This window comes from Uranotaenia lowii, chromosome 2, assembly GCF_029784155.1.
Source record: "Uranotaenia lowii strain MFRU-FL chromosome 2, ASM2978415v1, whole genome shotgun sequence".
In the NCBI taxonomy this organism is placed as follows: Eukaryota; Metazoa; Arthropoda; class Insecta; order Diptera; family Culicidae; genus Uranotaenia; species Uranotaenia lowii.
Window position 1 is genome coordinate 427166948 of NC_073692.1, and position 26503 is coordinate 427193450.

General features: G+C 42.1%; 2 protein-coding genes across 2 annotated transcripts; both read right to left on the minus strand.

The window, feature by feature from the left end:
• Positions 1-470: 470 nt before the first annotated feature.
• LOC129746225 (protein phyllopod) lies at positions 471-3039 on the minus strand. The gene is made up of 3 exons (XM_055739785.1): positions 2859-3039; positions 2453-2714; positions 471-1789 (listed from the first exon to the last, which is right to left on the minus strand). The coding sequence occupies exons 2-3, from the start codon at positions 2675-2677 to the stop codon at positions 1022-1024; spliced, it is 993 nt and encodes a 330-aa protein (XP_055595760.1). The 5' UTR covers positions 2678-2714; positions 2859-3039; the 3' UTR covers positions 471-1021.
• A 1188-nt stretch (positions 3040-4227) lies between these two features.
• LOC129750046 (sister chromatid cohesion protein PDS5 homolog B) lies at positions 4228-24765 on the minus strand. The gene is made up of 9 exons (XM_055745243.1): positions 24589-24765; positions 23761-24322; positions 23109-23682; positions 5842-7542; positions 5645-5781; positions 5497-5573; positions 5161-5423; positions 4882-5091; positions 4228-4817 (listed from the first exon to the last, which is right to left on the minus strand). The coding sequence occupies exons 2-9, from the start codon at positions 24225-24227 to the stop codon at positions 4677-4679; spliced, it is 3570 nt and encodes a 1189-aa protein (XP_055601218.1). The 5' UTR covers positions 24228-24322; positions 24589-24765; the 3' UTR covers positions 4228-4676.
• Between the last annotated feature and the right edge of the window lie 1738 nt (positions 24766-26503).

Here is a 26503-nt window from a genome sequence, read left to right on the forward strand (position 1 = left end):
CTTGCAAATTTGAAATAAAGCTGATTTTAAAATTATTTCAACATTGACAAATTTGAAATAAAGCTGATTTTAAAATTATTTCAACATTGACAAAAGCTCATTAGATGTTTATACAATGTTTTCAAAAAGAAATCACTTTATGCAAAGCGATTTCTGCTGTGAAGATTTTCTTAAATTTGGATTTCAAAAATTCGTTCTGATAATATTGTCGATTTTTTTTTAAAGTTAGGTCTATTTCTAAACATATTACACTGCCTTGGTGATGAATATCTATAAGCTTAATTTTTGTAGGTTCGATCCATAATTTGTTACATCATAATGACAAAATAATTATGTCATAAAACATACACACAAAGATTATGTTAAAACATCGGTGGAAATGTGGATTACAGTGAATAAAATAAGTTTCAATTATTTGTAATGATTTTGTATCGAGAAATAAATTACGAAATTCAATCAAAACTCGATAATATGACATTTTATTTTTTATTTCTTCTTCACATGATGTATTTCGGCTACATAACAGAGATTTAACGTGCCTTACAAAATCACAATTGAACATTTCGTCAAAATCTAAAAACATATAATTATACAGTCATGGCCTTAACTTATAACTAATGAGATGGCTTACGCATTGGTAGGTCTGGTTTCAAAAATTTAGCCAAATATGTAGAAAGATCGAGATGCGACCATTTCGATAAATTCAGCTAGGAATTTCATAATCTTCAAAACTAATTTGGAAAAACCTTAAATTTTTAGTTCAGGTTGGATTATTATTGGCTAATAACATATCTTTGAATTCATAGAAAATAGCTCGTTTTGATACCTACAATGTTGTAGTGTGAGTTCAAATGGAAACCAATAAATAAGAATATTTTAACACGAGAACCTAAAATTATTTTTGGTATTACCGGTGGAAACAGCTAAATAAGCTTATGGAATGGCGAAGCTAATACATAATTTCATAAACATTCTTTTCCGATCTTTCCTTCTCGTTACTGTTACTTCTTCAAAGTACTTCTTAATAATCCGATCCCCTTTTTGTCGGATTTGCTTTCAAGTCCAGCCTATGGTCCACCGCCTCAATAATTGAAATCGACAGGGACCGAGATAAAAGGTTTGTGTCAAGAGATTTGTGGTCGAAATTCGGTTCTACTGTGTCCTGATGAAGCGACTTCAACGATGGAATGACTTCTACTAATTCCGAGATAGCGGAATCAAAACTCAGCACGATTTCATTGCATTCGGCAAATGGTTTTCGATGTGGGCCCTTTGGACTCGCATTTTTCGGCTTGTTGATGGACCTCAAGGTGGACTCCCCATTAACGTTAATTTGTTCCTTGATAACGCTGGTTCCTTGATTCTCCAGCATGCGTATGAGACGGGATTCGAATGGTTTGACTAGATCATATTGGTGCTCAACATTGTTGCTGCTGGTGCTACTCGAGATGACATTCTGCTGGCAAGTTTCTCTCAGTATTCGTGCGGATGAGCATCGCTTTGGTTTCCGCTTTGGCGAGACGTTTTCTTTTTCCGGCGTTCGTACCGTGGAAGATACATGGTTATCTTGTTCGACATTTTCCTTATTGCGACTCGAGCCGGCCGATGAGTTGGACTGGGAACGGTCGTTTTTGGTACGTTTGTTTCGACTTTCAGATTGTGACCTGCTCGACGATGGGGTTGACTCGTAGTTACGGGTTTCCGATACGTGTTGGAGAGAGTACCAGTTGATAAGCCAGTTGTTGCAACTGTAGCAAATGTACTTGTCCTCATTGTCACTGCGTTCAGCCTGTATATGATTATAGAGGGTCGTTGTATCAGTAAAAGTATAAAGAATAAGTGCGAATATTTAGTCTATTATACGACTTTATTTTAAAAGATTTAAAGATGTTACATTTTAAAAATAGCAAGCAATCGAAAATCGAGGCAATTTATGGTGCATCTTGAAAGTATCAATTTTTAAGTAATATTTTTGAAACGATTTTTGGAACGCTTTATTCTATATTCGATAACAATTAAAACAATTACTTAATTACAACAAAATCCTTGATGATAAAAATTCATATCACTCATAAACATCATATTTTTCATAAGAGATAACTGACATGAAATGAGATAACACTTCAAAAATATTTGAAATTATTCAAAAATTTCATCAATGATTTCGAAACTATGACGATATTACCTGGCATCACTGCCATCCGAAGGAAGCCAAAACGGATAATGTAAAATAAAACATCTGCCCGTTTACATCTATTCCTCTTTCCCTTGAAATCCGATGCATTGCGCCTTCGTTTTAAATTGTTATCCGCTTTTTAAGGTTCCTGCCTTTTGTTGTCTCATAACGAAGATCACCAAATACCCCCCATTGAACTTTAAGGGCTACCAAAAATGTAACAAAGAGAAAAAAAAACCAAAAATCGATATCTAAATCACCGAAACTCGAACTCACCTTGAAATTGTACTTTTGGTAAATAACCTCGCGGATGTTGGGTCCGTTCCGTGGCTCAAAGATGTTCAAAGATTGATTGGTGTAGATGCCACAGATCAGGCAAACGTTGGTCTTTTTCGAGCCATGGGGAGCTCCTCCGGACGGAAGACCACCCCCACTTCCTTCTCCGCACTGGTTTCCGCTTCCGGTCGTGGTGGTATCGTTGTTGGACGTGGAAGCACTCATGATTGGCCTAGCGAATCGTAAAGATGTGCCCTGTGAGCTAGAAAAAATAGGTCATTTCAGTACAATCCTTCTTCACACGGGCACCATCTGTTCTGCACAGAGCGCTCAGACTTCAGACGCAGAGAATGTTGTGATGGGTTAATTCGATTAAACAAAAAGAATTTTCACTTTTTCTCGTTACCTATGCCGTAATAAACTATTTCCAACGATAGTTTGTTGTAATGAGTTACAGGAATGTTGGGCGTCTCAATTTAAAGGGCTTTGACAAGGTTTTCTTCAGCAATTTTACATTTAAAAAGCTTCACTTCTAATACGAGGACACTGAACCAACTTGAATCCTTTATCGATTCAAATGAAAAAGCAGCAGATGTTTTTTTTTTCTTTCAAAAACCTGTCTAATAACACGATACAACTGCACTACCAATTTTTGGGTAAATTCTAGCAAACAGGGCCGAATGAAGTACGAAGTCCGGGGACAATAATTATTTTTGATCCAAATTGCCACTGAAAAATGTAAAAAGACGTTATTGAGGAATTACGCTGTTACGTTCTAATTGAACTGTATAACATTATCAACACATTACGGACCAAAGAGGAGATATTCAATTTTTTCGTTTGCAGTGAATATACTACTCTTAGAAGGAAAACTGAAATGTTAATACCAATACTCTTTTTTAAAAAATTAAAAAAAGGTAATAAATTTGTAAAATTTTGGTCCAGCGAGTTTTGAGATATAAAATGCCGAATAACGGTGTTTCGCTGCTTAGATTTCTTCGCGGTCCTTAATGTATTAAAAACACTAAAATTATTTCTTCATTGGCGGAGTTCTCATTTGAATACCTTTTTTTTTTTTTTTTTATTTTAGCATATAGGAACGTAAAAATTATGTTATATTCTTGGAGAAAAAATATCAGATTTTCAAATTAAAAATGGATAAAAAAGTTAAAAGAAATGTTTTACAGCAATTGAAAAGAGCAAAAGGGAATTTTATAAGGAAAACTTATTAATGTGCACCATACTTTACTCCACAACAGCTCATTATATAGGAGAATTATGATCAAATCATGGAGACAGATTCGGTATTTCCACTGGGGTGAATTTCGACATTTGATGGTCCATATACATATACATGGGTGTGTCATTAACTGAAATTTTTTCGTTTCTTTAAGCTTACTTTTTTCAATAGAGTTTCACAACATTTGCGTCAATGTTGGCTATCAGTTAAACTATACCAGTTTTCTGCTTTGGGCATTGTTTCGAATATTGAGCACATACCGGCAATGTTTCTTCTTGAAGAAAGTGCCATTAATTATTCCCTTAAACGAAGGGTTTACATAAAAGTTTGCAACTGACCTTCTGGATTTTAAAATGCAATGTGATTTTATGTCTTATGCAGCAATTCAACGTTAGTACACGGCGGTTGAATTTTTGCACCACACTACGCCTTTCAATTGAGAAAATATTGGCCAGTCGTGCGAAAACCGAACACAAACAACGAACAATTTCTTTCATGGTAGTTTCGAAGCACAGAAAAAAATCGAGCATGCACTTTTTCACGTTTATTTAGCCTTTGAGAGGTCATTCTTTGCCATTGTATGTCTATATGCGCCACGTCCTTTGAGTCGTAGAATTTCCCTTTAACTTCCGAGCATTCCTTGTAGTTTTATCTGTTATTTTACTTGCGTTCTAGCCCGTTGCGGATACTCTATCGATAACTTTTCGCAAATAAAATAACAAGAATGTCCAAACATGCATGCAGTATTTATGTTGCCGAAATTGTATAAATAATAATATAACATTTACCAATCTGCGCGTTCGTGATTTACAGATATTCTTTAACTTAATTTCAATCTTTATAAAGAGATAAAAAAATTCATCCACTTCATTCTGCTTTCAACTTACTTTTTTAGACAAAGATCATTATTTTTATATTACTAATATAAAAAGATCTTCTTGAAAGTCCCTACTCAATAAGAAGGTGTTGAATTCATTCCTTAAATTAGTCGTCGTCGTCTCTACTGCTGTGGATTTTTTTCGAAGGAGGTTCATCTTCATCTGCGCTTGAATCCTGTTCTGCATCTTCTCCGTTGCCCTCGTGGTTGTTCGGTTTCTTGGAGGAGCTTGATGCCTTTTTTCGATCCTAAAATGAGAAAGTCGCAATGAGTTGAGAGATTCAGAGCACCAGTACATTGATCGAATGTTACATTCAGTGCAGATGATTTTTTCGATGATGTTGAACCCGTAAGATTATACATGTCTTCCGGAATATAAAGACGATCGTTGTGGAAATCTTCCGGCTGAGCTTGGAAATACATTGAAGGTATGCGAGCATCCACTGGAAACTCACGGATGTCGTAGGTATTCGCTTTAGTCAGGATCAAACCGAGTGCTATATCACAAATTGCCCACATTTTCTGAAAGATTTCAAACGATTTTAATAACATTTATTCAAATCATACCTATATCATATTCGCAAAACTTACGCAGTTGGTTTCCTCATCGTCCGGTTTGAATGCATCCTTGTGGTTTTTCATGCGTTCGATTAAATTTTTGTAGAAGCCAAAGCAGAAGAATTCCTTGTTGGTTACCAGGGGCTCAAGAATCATCCACAGACAGCGCTCGATTTGCCGAAGCTGTACCGGATCCGTGTGTCGGGTGAAGCGGGGATCGTGCGTCAATACTGGTACGGCAAACACTAGCATATAGTCCGGTAGAACATGTGGCAGTTGGCTCATGGCGCGTTCGACTGAAATGGTACCATAGTAACACATTATGATGCTGTAACGGTTTTTAATATTATTTAGCAGGGTCAATCTTACCAGTAGCAAAGGTTTTGACGTATTCCCTTCGTCGATTGACGTCAGCTTCGATGTTAGTTTTGATCTGTTGTTGAAGTCTATGGAAAAGAGATAAAATGATAATCAATTTGTTTATATTGTTTGTAATCATTGTAACATGAAAGCTTACTTCCTATCGGTTTCCCGTCCACCGAGTACGTAATAGCCCATAAAGTCTAACGGTAGACACTTGTGTGGGATGCCTTTATTCAATCCTTTATGTAATTTCTTTACGAAAATATCTCGCACTTCGGACACCGGATCAGACTGTGAACGGAATAACAAATAACAACAATTCGTAAATTTATCAAGAGTAAACACACTTACCATTAAATGTGACAGATTATAGAACTGCTCTACGATGTACTGATCACCGACTCCCTTTTGTTCGCAGATTTTAAGCATAGCCTTGCCGGCACTTAACCGCAACCAGGATTTCTCTGCAGAGGACAGGGTACCTTGCTCGAGCAAATCTCCCTTTTTGCTGATGAACGCGTTCAACATGCGGAAAGTTTTCTGCGCCGAAAGAACATCCTTCTTGAGTCCGAGCAGCCAACGGGCCATCGTTTTGAGACCTTCCACTTTACAACGAGTTTCTTCTGGCAGTTCGTCCTCATCGCACCAATCCATGGTTGGAACGTCCGATCGACCTTCGCTTGTTTCTTTGACCAACAACTCTTTGACGATTTTCCGTGATATAATGTTCTTGATTTGAACGTGAAATTTATCGGGCAGGTTGTACGCGATGTGTCCTAAACTGACTATCGCGGTTCGGTAGTGTTCGTTTTCCGGGTTGAGAGTCAATTTGAAGGATTCTATAATTTCTGGGAAGATATCAACACTGGGGTCTGCGTTCGGTTCGTTCGATTGTTGGGTGTTTACAAACATACACCTGATTGCGTGTTTAGCTTGTTTTGGTGTTCCAGCGACGGCAAATTCTTTGCATATGGGAGCCAATTCCTTTACGATATCCATGTGACAATCGTAGAGTGGTTTGTATCGTCCTAGGTAAGTGAACGCCTTGAGAACGTACGGAGCAACGTACTCTTCGTCAAAGTTCAGCAGCCCTATCATATGTCGTAGAATTTCTTCGTGCTGGAAGTGGGCTGAGAAAACATAAGCCAGTACTGTTAGTAGTTTGAGACCTCGTTCGCCGGCAGATTCAGATGGAAGTGTAACTTCGTCTATTATTTCGGAACCATTCATGCACTCCTGGATGAGTTCAATCAGTACGCCTATGGATTGTTTGTCCACCATGACCGAGGCAATGCGTTCAAGAAGCATTTTAACAGTGTTATAGTACGTGTTGGTCATAACCGGTTGGCCAAGTTTTTTAAGCACTATGGCCATTGTATCAGCACATTCTTTGCAAGAAACATCTCGCTTCAAAATGGTTTCCATTTCGGAAATAAGTTTGTGATCCTTGCGCATTTGAGTGCTGAATTTCAGTAGGAATTCCTGTGCCTTGACCGGTTCTGGAAGTTGCTTCGCTATATTGGCACACTTCGCATTCATGTCTTTTTGAATGTTTGGCGTTATATCTTTTATCCGGTGCATTTTGATCCATTCAGATACGTTACGGCGAACTTTAAGTTGATTTTTTTGAAGCTCTATGAATGCCTTTGTGGCGTTTTCATCAATGGTTCCAAGTAATTGGTACAGTTTCTTCATACGATCTTCTGCTGGCAGCTGATACGGAACCAAGCAGGTGATGAGAAGACGCTCCACTAATAAACGGTCTTCGATTCCCGTCATGTAATAGCCGTGGAGGATCTTATCCTTGATCCAGTTGACCGCTTTCTTAGTTGCCTCTGGAACGTTGCTATCGTTGAGATACTTTTTGTAGATCATTGCCAGACCATTCATCGCTTCCTTGCGTATTTTGTATTTTTTGTCCAGCGTGCGTTCTTTGACGAACTCGAGCAAATCTTCCGACTCGGACACTATTTGGAAGTCCCGTTTGGCGGTTTCCACTATAGCCATAACTACTTCGTAGCGAACGGTCTCGTCCGAATCGTGTTGGCGAACCTGTATGTAGAAAATAAGAAAAAAAATACATAAAAAGATTGTTAGGTAAAATCGCAATTTTAAGGTGGTACGTATAACCGGTACACAGTCTTAATAAAAGGGTTCCAACGAGGTTAGTCTCACAGCTCCCGATAAACCATTTCACGGTATTCATTTTTGCGGTATAACGTTTCGCGTATGAACCTGTTTGGTGGTTTGTCATCTGGCGGTTTCTCATTTGCCCCTTTTAGCGGTTTATAAAGAGGATCGTCCCTAGCTTTGTTTAAACCTAGAAACACGGGGCCTTCCTAGAACTAAGCGAGCCATAGATTACCATATCCCGCAATACAAAGAAGTACACTGAGATCATTTTTTCTTAAAAGTCAGGAAAAACGTTAAACAGTAGAGCCCCGCATATCCGAACTCCAGTTTCCGCGTTCTCCCAGACATCAGGTTGACACAAGATCCATATATTTATCGAGCTTTGCGCCCGGATGGTATGCAAAAGGATGTACAGCAGAACCCCACTTACCCGATAAGTGAAACCTCGGATTAAACGAAATACAAATTGACAAACCCTATCCTTTTGCTCTAGTATTGCATACCATCCAGGCGCATAGTTCGGTTCTTACATGGATTTTTTTCTATTTAATCGACGTTTCTCGCAAATGTATATTTTAAACTTGCAAACAAAGTCGATTTAATAGCTTAACAATATATCTTGATGATAAAACACATTTTCACATGGATGTTGTATAAAAAATGGTGGCTCGGATAACCGAAGCTCGAATCATACACGAATCAACAATCATCACTGTACATATTTCTTGTTATCTGAGGTGGTACCGAGGTATTTCAATGATACAGGAAACCTCCAATGGGGCTCTGATATTAGTCGGAATTTGGAAGATCTTGCGTCTTCTCCTTTGGTTGTATGTAGCCGGGATCCATCGGAATTCTTGACCCTTTCGCATCGCTCAGGTTGAACCTCTTCAGCAGCTTCTCGATGTATGCCTTTTGACCCAGATCGAAACCTTCCCTTGATCGGACCACCTGGATACCAAGGAACTGCTTCACATTCCAAGGGACGTTAGCTGAAAATTCTTCTTCAAGTATTTGAAGACCTTTTGATACTCGGCTTCGCTGGGTATTGCGACCAACATATCGTCCACATGTACGATGAAGTAGGCCAGCTTCCCGTTTTGATTCCGAACATGGCCGCCACCCGTGGCGTAGAGGATAGCCTTCAAGTCTTCTAAGCCAGGGGATATGAGATCGAATCCCGGTACTGGCATACATAGTACACTTTCGGTGGGTTGGTGATTTTAGCATTTGTAAGATGCTAGCCATCATATCCTCGAAAGATGTACGCTTAGAGTTAAAAAAAAAGGATCTCTTCGAGGAAACATCATGTTTCATTGAGATTCTGTATGTGTTTGTGTTCGTTCTTAAAAAAAGGCACGGATCTGCTTCCGACGATTCCACATTCGTGCCGACTGCTTTAGACCGTAAAGACTTTTAAGCAGATGGCACACGTCCACGTGTTTCACCAGCATTCCACGACAAGCAACAATGGTCAGCAGTAAGCGTAACGTAGCTTGCTTAACTACTGGAGCAAAAACCTCGTCGTAATCCAAGCCTTGACGTTGATTGAAAACTTGTGCCACCAAACGAACCTTGTACCGGATCGTCATTCCGAACTCGTCTTCCTTCCTCTTGAAGATCCATCGACATCCAATGACCTTTTCCCGAGAGGTAACGCAGCAAGTTCCCAGACACCGTTCTGATGTAGTGATTTGAGTTCGTCGAATATGGCTGCTTTCCAGAGTTCTTTCATTGGACCACCCAAGGATTCCTGATAGTTCTTGGGATCAGTCGACGATTCTTGAGCGACCACCACTCGAAACCGCTTCGGTAGTATACCCTTTGTTGATCGTTCGGAACGCCGCTCTCTGCTGTTCACAACCTTTTCAGTAGATTTCGGTTGCTTCTCCTCAAGATCGGGTGGTTCCACGTGAACGTCAAGTTGCTCCTCCTGAATTTGGTCATTCTCGTCTGCAAGCGGACCATCATCGTCGCCATCGGTATCACCAAAACCTTGGAAATCGTTGCCTTCGTCGATGCGTTGTTCTACGGTGACAATGTAGAACCATCGGTCGCTTTGTGCTGCTGAGAGTGTGAGGCCTGGCAGGATCGCCAAATGTGAGGCCTTGTCTGGACTAGAGACTGTGTTGAAGTTCTTTAGCTTCTCTCCCGGCTAGCAATGGGGGAGGAAACACAAATCACTAACATTCATAAAATTACGCCACAAAACAAAACCAAATTAAAATATGTTGCTTATAAACTAAATTCTCATGATTTTATTGCATGCCTATTCCTCTATCGCATGCTGGACTCTCCTTCTTCCTTGCTCTAATATAATTTCATCGTTTTCTTCTTCCTCTCTGCCTCGCTCTTCTTCTTCTTCTCTGCCTCGCTCTTCTTCTTCTTCTCTGCCTCGCTCTTCTTCTTCTTCTTCTTCTCCGCCGCGCTCTTCTTTCTCTTCTTATTCTCCTTTTAATCTCGCTTCTGTCCTTCTTCTTTCTGCCTCTTCTTCTTACAAGATCTAGCACTTACTTCTTTTTTCTCGTTCTTACTCTTTGCAGCGACCTCCTACGTCATCAGATGACCAAAGCGGATTTGAGCACCACTGGAAGAGGGCGATCGCCTTCCAATCCGGGAACCGGCGCTGTCGCTGAAGAGTCTCGATGGTCCAGTCCAGCTCTCTCGACGCTTGGCCTCAGCTCCTCAGAAAAACCCCAATCTGGGGCCTGAGAATAGCAACTTCTGGGCGGCTTGGTCGATGCCGAACTTGGCTGTCCCAATCGGTTCTTCTTGACTGCGTCCGAACCGTTGAATTTCAGTGGGTGGTTTCACGTCGCAACGTTTCGTTGAGTGATGTCCGCTCTCCGAATAGCTCCGTCTCTGGCAAATTGGCCTCTCACGGCGGGAGGTGTCGGCCCCCTCACGTCCAGCGGATCCTGTCCCGACTTTTCTGTCGGCTTTTCCCGGGTTCGCTTCCAGCGTTCTGCGTGCGACTGGCGTTCGTTGATTGGTGAGTCCCGTGGCAGCTTCTCAACGGGCCAACATCGGCAAACGGCAGAACCAACCGGAACAACTCGCGGGAAGAAAAAAACGCGATGGCGACCGGCAGAGTAAAAGTGATGTTGTATTTTCCGCACTGTTTATCAACACTTTCGTTAGGATCTGTTTACCTTATTTTGGTCATAACAGAGCTAGGCGATATTGCACATGCACTGAGAAAAAACGATCGCAACAAATAACAAAATATACATGTTACACAACCCCATTGTCACGGGAAAATTTTTCATGAGCGACGGCTAGGAGCTCATGAAAAATTTATAAAAAAAAAACTTCTAGCATTACAGGAAGCTGACTAGAGACGCACATGGAGACGAAGATGGAGCAGACCTCCGCACGGAAAACAACGTGCACCACAAATCAGTAATTACGCAGGCCTATAGCCCGCCAGATCTTCAATACATTGTTACTCCAACACTACACAGCAAAACATCACAATACGCCAACCAGGTTTGGCAGCCAGCAGGTCTCTAAGTGCGCTTAATCTCTAAATCTAAATCACGTGACAATGGTACATTAAAATAAGATCAAAAACCGTTAAAAACAAAGGGCTTAGATCTAACAAATTAAAAAGAATAATAAATAACGAGCAGGTAGTACGTTCAACTTATGACTAACATTGAACAAATTAAAATCAGTCTTGTTTTGGATGTTTATCGTTACAGTGCGCTGAGTAAGGAAGCATTACCAACCAACCTCGCCATGAGCCCAGAGTAGGAGTTTTACCGCGCTCCCAATTCGCGTTGCTTTTGATTGGTGATTTCATGGCGATCCCCAGATTACACTGTAACATATTGACAATACGACATAGATTACGTTTAAAATGACACGAATGGGTACGAAGACACTAGTACGGTATGCTCACCAGCTTGGCTCGATTTTTCACGATCGGCTAACGGATTTCAATAGTTTTGGAGGATGTCAACAGGATTGGAGTTTCACTGGATGTTCATAGCTGTTTTGCTCAGTTTGTCTCGATCTGGCAACGGCGTATTAGCGCGTGGCATAATACGACCAGTTTCTCTCGCTCTGGCAAACGGGAGAGCCTGTGGGCTGTGATGATTTGTCTGGTTTGTCACGATCCAGTAACGGCGTGCTAGCGCGCTTGAGCACGGTAAGTTTCTCTCGGTCTTACTAACGGCAAGCCTTTAGGGAGGCCTATGGTGGCATTGTTGTCGAATCAAGTGGTCGTTGAGTGTGCAACTGTGCACTTGTTGACGCTCAAACGATGCTTGGCGAAATTTCGCCGTGATGGACTAGATCGGATGTTGGTTTGCGTTGTCCAAACTTTGACCTCCTTTTACTGAGGAGCTTGTCTCAGTATCTTCGTTAAACACCTTTCAGCTCTCGGATTTCTCCTGCGTTGTCGGGGTTTACATGCTGCGTAGACTCGTCGAGGTGTTGAGCAGCGAATGATGCGTACTTCCGGAACGAGGAGGCCTCAACCCATTCTACGGTGACGCTGACTCGCTCTAATCGGGTTCGGTGTCTCTTTTGGTTGGTGGATTTTGGTTTCCGCTATGCGTGTTTTTGTGATCATTGGTCTGTCTTTGTTGACTACCCTAGGTAGTGGACATAGCTCGCTGTTGTTGTACTCGCGTGGAGGTAAATGGAGGTATTGCTCACTGCGCTTTCCAAGGGCTCGATTTCTCCCGATCGGCTAACGGTGTTTTGAACGCTGACGCGGTGGTTCACAGGCTTGGCCTGTAGTCATAGCTGTAAGAAGGCCAGCGAGGAGGTTGGGAGTTGTTCCTGCTCGCTGTGCTTGCTGTTGGCACGATTTGTCCCGATCGGCAAACGGTGTTTCGCTAGCGGTGAACGCTTTGGTTGACAGATGAGGCTCTGTGGTCATAGCTGGCAGTGTGCGTCAGAGAGTCGATATGGTAGTAGCGACGAACATGATGTCTACTCCTCACAACTTCTGCGCAAACTGTGATCCGTGGGGTGTGCGTGGTGTCCTGACAGTCCTTTTCGGCTGTAGCGACGTGGTGTTTGGAGCTGCTGTACTTGGATTTCCCGCATTCCAATATCCCAAGCGCCCTTCAACGCTGTATCGGTTCCGCAATTGGACATCTGGACACTAGCTTGATTGTTTAATCCGATAGGATTGGAGGCGAGGTTTCAACAATCATGTGGGTCCGTCAGCCATCTCAATTTCGTGTTTTCCTTCTGCTGGTGGTCGGCGTATTGCTTACATAGCTTTAATTGCTACTAATCAGCTTTCAGATCTTTGGCGTGATATCGTCCTTCCTTGCCACTTGTCACGTCCATAACCCTGTATATATTGGTGCCAAGAATCTCTTTTATGATCGCTGGTATGAACTTTGGGTACAATTTCCGGTTTATGTGGTCGATCTTCGATGACTGGAAGAATGTTCTTCTCCAAACCAAATCACCCACCTTGAAGTTGATTGTTCTTGTTCGAAGGTTATAACGCTGCTGGTTCTTTTCGTGGTTGCTTTTTAAACGTTGCTTAACGAATTCATGGATGCGATGGATTCTAGATAATCGCATGTTTTGAGCAACTTTGGGATCTTCCGACGTGTTTAGATCTTCTTGGTTATAAAGGTCTGTTTGCAGCAGCAAATCTCTGCCAAAGTTGGCGTAATGTGGACTTACTCCTGTCACCTCATGTTTGGCGCTGTTTATCGCTGCAACAATTTCCGGCAGATGTTTGTCCCATTCGCGATGATCTTCTTCTAGCAGGGCCCTTATGCACGTTATCAAAACCCGATTAACTCGCTCCGCGTTGTTAACCATTGGGCAATAATAAGCGGTGGTCATGTGGGATATCCGATGTTTTGCTAAGAGGTTTTTGAACACCAACGACTCAAACTGCTTTCCGTTATCCGAAAGAATTATCCGAGGTCGAGAAAATCGCAAGAAAACTTCATTTTCTAAAAATTCCACTGTCTTTGCCGCTTCCGCCTTTCGCATTGGATGAACAATGACGTACTTTGTGACCCAGTCTACAACAACTAGCATCGTTGTGTTGCCTCTCCTTGACCTGGTCAATGGCCCTACAAAGTCAATGGAAATCAGCTCCCACGGTATCCTGGCTGGTTTGGCTTTTCCCATGTTTGGCAGAAGTTTGGTGTTCGGTGCTTTGCATCCTTTGCATACTTCACATGCCCGTACATAATCGCGTATTTCTTGCTGCATCTTCGGCCAATAGAAATGTTTTTGAATCTTTTGCCATGTTTTGAAGAATCCTAAATGAGCTGCTGAAGGCGCATCATGAAACTTCCGCATTATTTCCTGACGTTTGTCCACTGTGATGACTTTTTTCCATTTGTGTGCTACCTGGTTGTCTTCGTCTTTCACCACACAGTTTTTGTATAAGTCGTTTCCAGCTAACCTAAAGTCGGGATATTTGTCGGCATCTTTTCCTATTCCTTCCACTATCTTTTTATACCAGGTATCAGCTTCTTGATTTATCGCGAATACCATTGGTTCCGAGATTCTGGAGAGTGCATCTGGTACTGTGTTGCAGCTACCTTTCCTGTAACGGATTTCAAAGCTGAACGCGTTCAAACGAAGTAACCATCGACTCATCAGCGCTGTTGGGTTCTTCATGGATTTCAGGTAACTAAGCGCTGCATGATCGCAGTAGACCGTAAAGTTCACTCCTTCTACATATCCTCGAAATTTCTCAATTGCTCGGATAACTGCCAAGCACTCTCTTTCAGTAACGGAATATTTACGTTCTGCCGCCGATAGTTTTTGCGAGAAGTAGCTGATTGGATGTTCTTCACCATTGATGTCTTGTGTTAGAACCGCGCCGATCGCTACATCGCTGGCGTCACAGGCAATTGCGAATGGCTGTGTATAATCTGGCATTGCTAAGACGGGTGCTGATACGAGGGCTGATTTTAGTTTCCAGAAAGCTTCCTCCGCCTCTTTGGTCCATTTGAATTTCACCTTCACCTTGGTCAGTTCCGTGATCGGTGATGCGATTTCAGAAAAATTACTGATGAACCTCCTATACCAATTGCATAATCCGAGAAATCGTTGGACCTCTTTTCTGTTGTTGGGGATTGGAAATTTCACGATGCACTCTATCTTCTCTTCGTCTACCTTCCAGCCATTTTCGTTCAAAATATATCCCAGATATTTCACCTGTTCTCGACAAAACTTTGACTTTTCCATAGAGATTGTCAAATTTGCTTCACGTAGTTTGTTCGCCACTTCCTGCAAGCAGTGCAGATGTTCTTCAAATGTTCTGGAACAAATAATTATATCGTCAAGATAGTGGAATACATGCGGCTCCATATCGGCGAATAAATGGGTCATCAGCCTTGATAACGCCTGACTGGCGGTACACAATCCAAATGGTACTACCCGAAATTGAAAGTGCCCACGTGACGGAACCGTAAATGCTGTTAAGGGTCTTGATTTTTCATGCAGTGGCAACTGCCAAAACGCATCCTTCAGGTCCAGTGAGCTGATAAAGGCGCAGCCGCCCAGATTGTTGATGATGTTAGCCATTTGGGGAATTGGATACCCTTCGTTGATCATGATGCTATTAAGATGCCGAGCGTCCAGGCAAACCCTGTAGCTCCCATTCTTCTTCTTCACTGTCACCAAGGGATTGTTCCAGGGCGAGAATCGCGCCTCCTCTATAACTTGCAGAGACAACATTCGATCTATTTCTTTATTCACTTCTTGTAAGACATACGGTGACATCGGATAATAACGTTGTTTTTTTGGTACCGCCTCTCCTATCTCTATGCGATGCTCGTACATGCCTGTTCTACCTAATTTGCCGTCTTTCGCTACTGGAAACCGGGATATGATTTGATCAAGCTGGACTTTTTCCAATGCGCTCAACTGTTTCATTGGTTCTTGTGATTCATCTCGATGGTTCAGGTTAATTGCACAGCATACTGCTTTGATATTAAACCGATTCCAAAAGTTCATTCCTAGAATGAAACATTCAGGCATTGATGGAATTAGTAGAACTGGAATGGTTTCCGTTTTGTTGTTGTAGTGGATCGGCAATCGTGCAAAGTGCTCCACTTTGTGTTGGGTTCCATCTGCTGTTTTGATGCCAGCTCTTACCGTGCTCTTCCGTAACCCCAGATCATTCACCATACTCACATATCTTCCACCCATAAGTGAGCAGGTTGCTCCGCTGTCGAGTAACGCTGTTAACTCTTTTCCCAGGACGCTGATTACGGCATGTGGTCTGTTGTCTCCTCCGGGATTGATGATGAGCGAATTTATCTGTGCAAACTCAGGAATATTTGAGGGGTCGTCGAACGTAAGCGAAGAACCATTTCCCTCTATTGCTGATTCCCCGCATGCGGGTTTTCCGCGTCTGTTCGGCAGGTGAAGCAGCTTCTTAATGAGTAACCTTTGCGCCCACAACGGTAGCAGAATAATATCGCCTGCGGTAGTGGGCAGTTCATGAATCTGTGGCCTTCCTCATCGCAATTCCAACAAATTCGGTTTGGTTGCCTATGAATTGGTCCTCCTGCTACTGTTAGGTATCTCTGCTGTCCAACTGTTGCGCTTTGCGCTGTTTGCGGTTGATTGTACGGTTGCGAGGGTAGTTGTTGTCCCGTAGTCGCTTGTTGTCCATACCAGTTTTGCGAATAAAGACTTTGCTGGTGAGGTTGTTGATACCCTTGATGCTGTTGATCCTGTTGCTGCGGTTGTTGATACTCCCGTCGCTGTTGATATTGTTGCTGTGGTTGTTGATGTTGTTGCTGTGGTTGTTGATATAGTTGCTGTGGTTGTTGATATTGTTGCTGTGGTTGTTGATACTCTCTTTGGTACACGTAAAGCGAGGGCTGCTGCTGCCTTGCAAGCGTCGTTTGCATGAATGTTCTCGGAGGCTGCTGCTGTTCTTGCCTCAGTGCTTGAGAATAACTTCCGACTGGCTGATGAGATCCCCATGAACCTGCTGATGTTTGCTTTTGCTGCGTGGTTGTAGGTCTGCCAACGTCTTTATTAAGTCGCGCTTTTATAGCGTTCACCTCCTCCATCAATTGCTCCATTTTGAATAATGCTTCTTCCTCGGTTTGTTCAGGCGATTCGTTTGCCGCTGCTTGAATGGCTGCCTCATTTCGAACGGTGTTTCCTTCCACAACGCTGACTCTGTTGAACCTTGGAGGTTGGTTGTTGGAATGCGGTCTTTGCACAGGAGCTGGGGTAGCAAAGCTTGGTTCGAGCAAAGTTGTTGGAGCTATTGACATGCTACGCTGTCTGCTGAGGAGTGCTCTGGTTTCATCGTAGCTTCCACAAACATCTGCTAAATCTTCCAGAGTCGTCGGTCTGGCTGCGGCAACCACTGTCGCATACGCTGCACTCATGTTTTTCTTCACAATAAAGAATTTTTCTCCTTCGTTCAGCGGTGGACTCACGAATCTAAATAACGTAGTTATCTCGCGATAATACTTTGAGAAGGATTCGTTTTGACCCTGCAATCGGAAGCTAGCTTCCAATCGAAGAATGTGCGCGTATTCTTTGGGTAGGAATTCTCGACGAATCTCGTTCTTGAACGCCTCCCATGAAGTTAACATCCCCTGAGCCATAGCTGTGATGTACCATTTGAGAGCATCGTCCCTCAATAGGTGCTTAATGGATGCCATAAGAGCGTCTTCGCTTAGATCTTCTGAGGCCGCAAACATCTCAACTTGATCCAGGAAGATGTTCAGCGATGTTGTGTCCTTCTCGCCGCGAAACGTGCATGCCCAATTGTGTACCGCTTTCGTCCATCTTCTATGATTGGCAGGTTCGTTGCTTTGCGGTTCTCTGTTGATATGCCTTAACAAAGCGCTCACTACATCTCCTTGCCGGTTGTTGTTGTCGATGGCATGATCTCTCTGCATTCTATTTTGCTCTGTGAGCAATTCGTACTGCCCACGCAGCCAGATTAACTCCTCGCGTTCTTGTTGCGACAGCGCGTCCCGGTACGGCTCAACCTGTGGAGCGCTCGCTTGTGTCGGAGCTCCTACTGGGTTCGTTGCTTGTGAAACTCGACCTCTGCCTCTACCCCTTGAACGGAACGGACTGTTAATGGATCGTGGTGGTTCCTGATGTCCAAAACCACTGATCGAAGATCTGTTATCAATTCCTTCAAGTTGTTGTTGGCTGCTTTCAAAACCCGCAAAAGGCGGTGAAGACTCCGCTTTCCTTCCTGTGCTGTTCCCCGAGTTGTTGGAACCCAGTTGTTCATCACTGGCTGCTTCTGAACCCACAGCTGAGTTTCTTGAGGTTAGTTCACTCGGCTTCAACTTTTTTATCGCAAGTTGCACACTTTCACGCATTTTGTTCACCTTGTTCTTCAAACCCTCGACCACTTCCTTCAGTTCACCTGGGGGTCTGATCATAGATAGTCTATTGTGGTAATGATGCAGTTGCGACCGGTAAATTAGTAAGCTGTTTACATCTTTACACTGCTCAGCCTCCACCGTGGAAACACTGAGTTCATCGATACGCCGTTGACAGGTTTCAATGTTTGTTGTTGGACTCATCACGTGCAAGGAGTCAGTAAAATTGAAGCTCTCCTGAGACAGAGCTCTTAATTTTATGGCCATTTGCCTGTGAGTCATTTGACCCAAATTTTTTACATATCGCAGGGACAATTCATATAAAATTTCTTCGGTTGTTAAATGAATAAAATCCATTTTCAATTAAATAAAGTACTAAACTAATCTAAAACATCCAATTAAAACTACCAAAGTGACGAAAACTAAACAAGACCGATTAAATTTTAAATTTGTGTAACATAGGGTTTTTTTAGTTGGGCGCCAATGTTGAAGTTCTTTAGCTTCTCTCCCGGCTAGCAATGGGGGAGGAAACACAAATCACTAACATTCATAAAATTACGCCACAAAACAAAACCAAATTAAAATATGTTGCTTATAAACTAAATTCTCATGATTTTATTGCATGCCTATTCCTCTATCGCATGCTGGACTCTCCTTCTTCCTTGCTCTAATATAATTTCATCGTTTTCTTCTTCCTCTCTGCCTCGCTCTTCTTCTTCTTCTCTGCCTCGCTCTTCTTCTTCTTCTCTGCCTCGCTCTTCTTCTTCTTCTTCTCCGCCGCGCTCTTCTTTCTCTTCTTATTCTCCTTTTAATCTCGCTTCTGTCCTTCTTCTTTCTGCCTCTTCTTCTTACAAGATCTAGCACTTACTTCTTTTTTCTCGTTCTTACTCTTTGCAGCGACCTCCTACGTCATCAGATGACCAAAGCGGATTTGAGCACCACTGGAAGAGGGCGATCGCCTTCCAATCCGGGAACCGGCGCTGTCGCTGAAGAGTCTCGATGGTCCAGTCCAGCTCTCTCGACGCTTGGCCTCAGCTCCTCAGAAAAACCCCAATCTGGGGCCTGAGAATAGCAACTTCTGGGCGGCTTGGTCGATGCCGAACTTGGCTGTCCCAATCGGTTCTTCTTGACTGCGTCCGAACCGTTGAATTTCAGTGGGTGGTTTCACGTCGCAACGTTTCGTTGAGTGATGTCCGCTCTCCGAATAGCTCCGTCTCTGGCAAATTGGCCTCTCACGGCGGGAGGTGTCGGCCCCCTCACGTCCAGCGGATCCTGTCCCGACTTTTCTGTCGGCTTTTCCCGGGTTCGCTTCCAGCGTTCTGCGTGCGACTGGCGTTCGTTGATTGGTGAGTCCCGTGGCAGCTTCTCAACGGGCCAACATCGGCAAACGGCAGAACCAACCGGAACAACTCGCGGGAAGAAAAAAACGCGATGGCGACCGGCAGAGTAAAAGTGATGTTGTATTTTCCGCACTGTTTATCAACACTTTCGTTAGGATCTGTTTACCTTATTTTGGTCATAACAGAGCTAGGCGATATTGCACATGCACTGAGAAAAAACGATCGCAACAAATAACAAAATATACATGTTACAACTGCTCGGGGGTTCTTACCTCACTATTTATATCGATATGCCGACTGGTGCTGTTCCGAAGATCCGGCTTGCGTGAGGTGGCGTTGTGACTGAAGGCGAGATGGACGACGGTGGAAGAGGGCGGCGAGAAGGATGTTAGTTGACATACGAGGGGATACTCGATGTGATTGTTGGATTATAGTGTAAACAATTAATACATATATACACGCTTATTGAAAGGCATAGGAATATGGCGCTACACAGAGAGTAGCCAACGAATGTCAACTTCTTCGCCCCAATTTGGATCTGGTTTATTTCGGAATCAGCACACGCGCATCTGTACCAAAAACTTGCAGATGCTCCACATCAGGCTTGCTTCCATGCGACAGTTCGTATGGCGTTTCACGGATCGATTTTGCCAGCTTCAAGGAGTATACACCTCGCCATATCGACCAGCGAACGATTCTTTTGCTCCGCGACACCGTTCTGTTGAGGAGTGAATGTCGTTGTAAACTGCTGCAGGATTCCTTCGTTTCTGAGGAACTTAGCCATCGCATGCCCTCTGTACTCGCCACATTGATCGGACCTCATCACCTTCGGCTGCCGGCCGAATTGCGTCTTCATCTCACGGAGAAAATCTTGGACAGCTTCCAACGCTCCAGACTTCTAGCTTAGCGTAGCGGCTGTAATCGTCGATAAGAGTAAGGAAGTACCGCCATCCTACACAAGTCGCTATGAACCAGATCTAGAATTTTTTTCGATGACCTCTGTGCCTTCTTGGGAAATGTTAGCCTCGCCATTTTGCCGCCGAAAAAAACCTCGCAAGTAATTTGATTGCCACAATCGTACACCTCCAAGCCCAGAACTCAGATTTGCCAACCGCTTGATGTCGTCAATGTTTCGATGACCCAACTTACGATGCCATTCGTGGATCGTATTCTTAATGTAAATTTGAGCTACGTCGCACAATCTCGTTTTCGATTACCAGATTCACCGCAGAAGTAGCAAACGATGTCTTGATTGCCACGACTTTTGGTCTGCACTTGGTAACAGATTCACGACGTTTCTGGCCTTCGTTGATAATCCTGTCCTTCACCAAAGCCAGTGTCAACTCTTCAGCTGATCGATTCTCCAACGTCGTCGTCAGGGCATCGAAGGTACTCGGTAGGCTACGGAAAACCAAAATCACCAGCCGTCAGCCAGAATGGTTCCAGCATTCGCCAACTTCTCAATAAGGCCCTCGAACTCGAGTAAGTGCTCCTTGACGGGTTCACTTTCTTCGTATTTCAGGTCGCAAATCTTCTTCAAGATGTGGACCTTGGAACTAAGGGTCTTAGTTTTGTGTTGCCGCTTGAGGTTCTCCCATACATCCTTCGCCGTGGTAGTATTCCGGATGTGCCCGTGTTGGCTGCGGCTCAGCAGCAACCCAATTGTCGCCCGTACATGAAATGACATGATGCTCTTTGGTCTCCTTCATCCCAGGCAGCCAGTTCAGCAACGTTTCGATTGTCGGCAGCAGCTTCCGGTTTTACTCCTGGTGAAAGGTACCTCCAGAGACCTTCGCTAACCAGCAGGAACTCGACCTCCTACTTCCAGGAGTCGTAGTTATCTTTAGTGAGCTTCGCTATTCCATTTCTTTCCATTTCAACTTTCTTCAAAGCGCAGACCCATAAACTGTTAGAGGTGCTTTTTGATAAGTAAGAACAACTGTTCTGTTAAATGGTACAAAGTAGAATGATTTTTTTTTCTTTTTTTCCGGAATTTTAAGCCCAATGGAATGATTTATTTTCTAAAATTCTCCCCCTTTATACCCGCCACTGACGTGTGTTGTTTATTTAAATGATTACTTTGTACAAACAACCCTTTGTGGCATGGTGTATGGTGTTGTTAGTACAAAATCCAAGCCTTTTACTCAGCTTCAGCCGGGGTGAAGGGGTTTTTTTTGTTGCTGTTTTCGCCAGCAACCGTTTGTGTTCGCGAATCATCGAATTTGCACAAGCCATTTGGGTAGTCTATGGCCCGCTTAAAGCAGTCTTTTTTGTACCGTTTATTCAAAGAGGGATACCCCAAGTGTTTTCACCCTCTCGTTTTAGTTTACAGTTTTACAAATTGTTATATATCACTGTACAAATCCCTTAATTTCAGAAATCCAATTAATTTATCTTCATTTCCTTTGCTTTTTTGTAGTATAATCTATTATCCTCCTTCCGGTTATATATTCTGCCGGAGCTCAGAATATTTTCGACATTCTATTAAAAGATTTGCAAAAACCAAATTATTTTTTCTTTAAAGTAGTTTTTGGAGAATCGCTGCCATTTCTTCAACTTCGGAAATTCTACTGTTTGGAAAAAATTTGCTAAATCGTATCGAAATAAATCGACAATTTCAAATATTGTTTTTCAAATAAGGTACACCGGGGCAAGTGCAAACTCGGGGCAAGTGCAAACGTTCAACTTTTCTCTGTTACAAAAAAAGTAAAAAATATTTCTTTTTCTAGAAATTGTTGTTTAGACCCAAAAAAACAATCTGACATAGATAAACTAAACTTTCTTTAAATTTTTCACTAAAAACACGGCATTGTTTGATCACACACGAATTCAAGTACATACTAGACATGAACAGTGTGTTTTTGTTTTGCATATTTTGACTACAAAAAAGGGCATTCAAATCCGAATTTTCGTTAAAAGGTGAGTGTTTGAGACCGATATTCAAGTGAAAGCAGAAAATTTATGATAAATTTTCAGTACACCCCGAAAGTTGTGAAAATAATATTCGCTCTCGTCAACCCACACTGTGGGGCAAGTGCAAACAACACTACCGGGGTAAGTGCAAACGCACCTTTAAGCCATGTTACATCGGCCATTTCAGAAAATTTATCACCAAAATGGTTCAGCATTAAGTATATTAAAATGGTCAGAAGGGGTTTCCAAAGTGTTATATCTGAAGCGGATGTTCAAAGTTCCGCAATGCCATAGTAAATGAAGGTCTTTTGCTTAAAACAACGGTCACCAAAAATGGAGTTCCAAAAAGTTATCAATATTGCAAGAAAACAGCAAACATATTAATCAAAGTTGATAAAACGTTCCGGAACATGTATTCAATTCATTTTAAGACCGATACACTGACTTATCTGTGAATTAGTTTTGAAAAAGTATTGCGTTTGCACTTGCCCCCATAAACGGGGCAAGTGCAAATTTGGAAATTTTTTCACAAAAGCACCGTTACTTTTTACCAAAATTTTTTGATTTTTCACTTCCAACGGGAATTTGTTGAGAACTATTTTAGTGATGCAACGAACGATAATTGATAATTTTTGAACATATACATATTCTTCTAGGACATGTGAAAGTTGAACTATGGTGAAAACCGTTTGCACTTGCCCCGGTGTACCTTAACTCTTATAAGACTTTAAATAATGGTTTCAAACCTGTTCAGTTGTGTTATTCGGAATCAAATGTTATTATTTCGCTGACTCAATATTAAATATTGCAAATTTTGCTGTTCTTATTTTAAAAAGTCATGCATTGAAGAATTAAATTTATTTGAAAATATCTTAATTTGCTCAGTTGAACTAAGTAGTGAAAACATATCACTTACCTTCAGGATTTCGATGATATCTTTTCTGAGATGGGGATGATTTAGCAAAAAGTGCATCGTGCTTTGAACACATTTGATACGGATAGGAACGGCAATGTCGTAGAACCGACCAAGGAACTGGCGCCACAGTGGCCCGTATTGTTTGGCCAAGGTGGAATCTTTCTCGGAGAACATTCGCGCTAGCAGCGAAACCGCCCGCAGACGTTCATTCTCTTGGGCCGATTTTAGCTTGCACTCCAGCTGCGGTAAAACCGAAAGCAGAATGCTCGGGCTGATAACGTTAAGCTCGTAAATGACATCGTAGATCTTCGGCATTATTTGGTATTGCTTCTCGTACTTGTCCAGAATCAGGATCTGATTGAAGAACGCCTGGGTGTAGGATTCGAGCGTATCACTGGTTTTAACAATCAGATCCTTGGCTAACTGGTAGGCGTTTTTCTTCTGGGTGCGCAAGGGTTCGATGATATTGATAAATATCAAGTCCAGCAAGTCGAATGACACCGAATCGGATTCGGTTATTAGTGGACATAGAACATCTAACATGAAAGATTTCACTTTGCTGCTATGTTCATCGCTGTAAGAAACAAAAATCAAATTGGGATTTTGTTCTTTAACCGATGTTTATATTCTGAGAAATATTAGGAATACTTACTTGACAATTTTAAACATCAGACTAAAAAGTGTGCAGAAAATGTCCTGGCAGTCTTCCAGCTCGAAGCACATATTGAAGGATTTCACGTATGCCAAATTTTCCAACAGGTAAAAATATCGCTTAAATGCCGGATCTTTAGGGTCTCTCAGTCCATTGAGTTGTTTGATCAGGAACAGGAATATGCCTTTGATCTGGTCCTGATCCTTATAGGGAGCATCAGGAGCATAAACGCGGAGGACATCGGCAATGCAACATGCAATGAGCAGTTGTACATCTTTCGAGCTATGCTGAAGGAAGAAATCGTCCGCCAGATGTACTGCCAGGGGTATATATTGCGTATACATGCCCTCATCCTGGCCCATCGCCTGCAGTGTATGGGTGAGGGTTTTCAGCCGTCGTATCAGCTCATCAGGGCCCATATCTTCGTTGATGGGCCGACATCCCGGAGGATAAACGATATCAGCCATCGCTCGTCTCCTATCACTCCAAAATAATACTTCTTTGCTTTTTCAGTGGAAGCCGAAAATACCCTGAATAATCCGATCCGCAAACTGTCACGGATCTGCCATAAGAAAAAAAAAAGATGTATAAAATAACATTAAATAGATATTATCTCAACACCATCAAACTTCTGATCGAAACTCGAATTGCAAAAAGAAGCAAAATCGCGAACGAAAATGCAGAAAAGCATAGCAAATTGAATACAAGCAGCTTAAACGAACAAGAAAAAATTCAATGGCCGTAAACTTCCCGGGAGCAGCGTTGAACGCGAAAAAAATGCTTCGTTTTTAACGCTGTCAAAAACCAGCACAAATGCACTGAGATTACCTTTTCTTTGCACCATTCAATAGTCCTAGTTAGCCGGACGCCTTTTCTTGCTTCTCCGAAGAAAAACTTTTACAATTCACAGTAGTTTTTACAGATTTTATACGACAATTTCAAACACACATCAACAATACTGAGCATAGAAAGAAGATCGCTCCTCACCTGCTGTTCTTGTTCTTCCTTTTTCGTCCTGACACACTTGGTTCAAAATAGTTTTTGACTGGGTGACCTGTTCAAATAAAATAAAAATATTTAAAAATCGAAAATATTTCGTCATGGGTCTGATTGTACCAACGGAAGTTGATTTATAGATGTTGAAATTTATAAATAGAGTGTTAAACTGAAAAGATAATTAAAGTTAACAATAAAAAATTTTCGAAGTTTTGCAACAATAGGTAATCAGGATTACTCCCTCCATTTAATATTCCAGTTTCAAATAAATGTTGTCACTACTTCCCATTTCCCTACCTTCCTACGAAAGCGTGTAGCATCGCAAAATTTGACATATCCCGGCATTTGCAGTTGGCAGCGCTGTCAGGGCTGTGCACAAATGTAAATAGTATAAAATGTCAATGTACACGTTAACAAAGTTTTAACAATTATATTAAAATTATAATGCATTATAACTTTTTTTATTATTAATAAAGAATCGTCGATTACTGCGTGGTCAAATTTATGGCTAGTCCAAAAAAAAATCTGAATTACAGTGGAAAAGCGGTAATAGCTGTTTACAAAAAAACGCATCATACCTTTTGAAAATGATCTTTAATCTAAAAGTGCGGGTTCATGTTGTCAATAGTTTAAAAAACCCTTTGATCACGATAGCATTTTTTTCTCGAAAATTATTGTTTGAATAACTAGTCAGGTACCTTAGAAGCTTAGATTTTTTCTCTGAAATCATAAAAAATAATTTAAAATATTTGTCGAAAAATTTGGATTAGTTATTGCAAAATAATTTATAAAACCAATTTTCCGATTTTGCAGTGCATCCAGAACATTATAAATTTAGCTTATAAGCCTTTTTGAAAATGTATCAAAATAAATATTTTTGCGGTTTCAGCGAAAACAGTCATCTCAGAATCAGGAGTGAGGTCTTAGTTTACCGTGTACACGCTTCGGAAGTTTTTTTTTCCACGCCTGAAAATTTTGAATTTTCAAATCAAATCTGCCCTTAAAAACGTTTTCTTTCGGAAATATCGACCGACGCTATTCTTTTCCTGAGTGCTGAAACATATATCGACGCCTTTATCCAGTGCTATTTTTCTTCTTCGAAAAATCTAACCTAGCCATCTTGAGCCGCAAGATGGGGGAGGCTCCCCCCGTGTGGGGCCGAAACATGAACCTGCCTCAAAACCGTAATGCGAGAACGGTTCCCGCATGGATGGATCCATCTGGAGTCCACGGGGAAATACAGTTCTTACGAATGAAACCGGAAAATGAACACAAGCTCCCAAAAAATCCGTTCATAATTTCGACATCCGTCGAGCAGTTGGTTGGCAAGATAGAAGGAGGAAATCCCATAGACAGCGGAGCCAACTATCTGCTGAAAGTCCGCAACCCGGCTCAAGCTGCCAAACTTCGCAAACTAAACCGACTTATTGACGGAACCCCGATCACCATTGACGAACATCCCACCCTGAACTACTGCCACTGCGTAGTTTCCTGCAGCAGCGCGGATGGGCTTAGCAATGAAGAACTCCAAAGCTTCCTTTCCGAGCAAGGAGTTACAAAAGTTTATCGGTTCCTGAGGAAATCTGAAAAACAAACCATCCCAACAAGCTCGATGGTACTAACGATTAAAGGATCAGTCCCTCCTCCGTTCATCTTTTTTGGTTTTTTGAGAGTGGCCACACGACCGTATTACCCTTGTCCGCTACTCTGCTATCGGTGCGGAAAGTATGGTCATTCCAAGAACCGC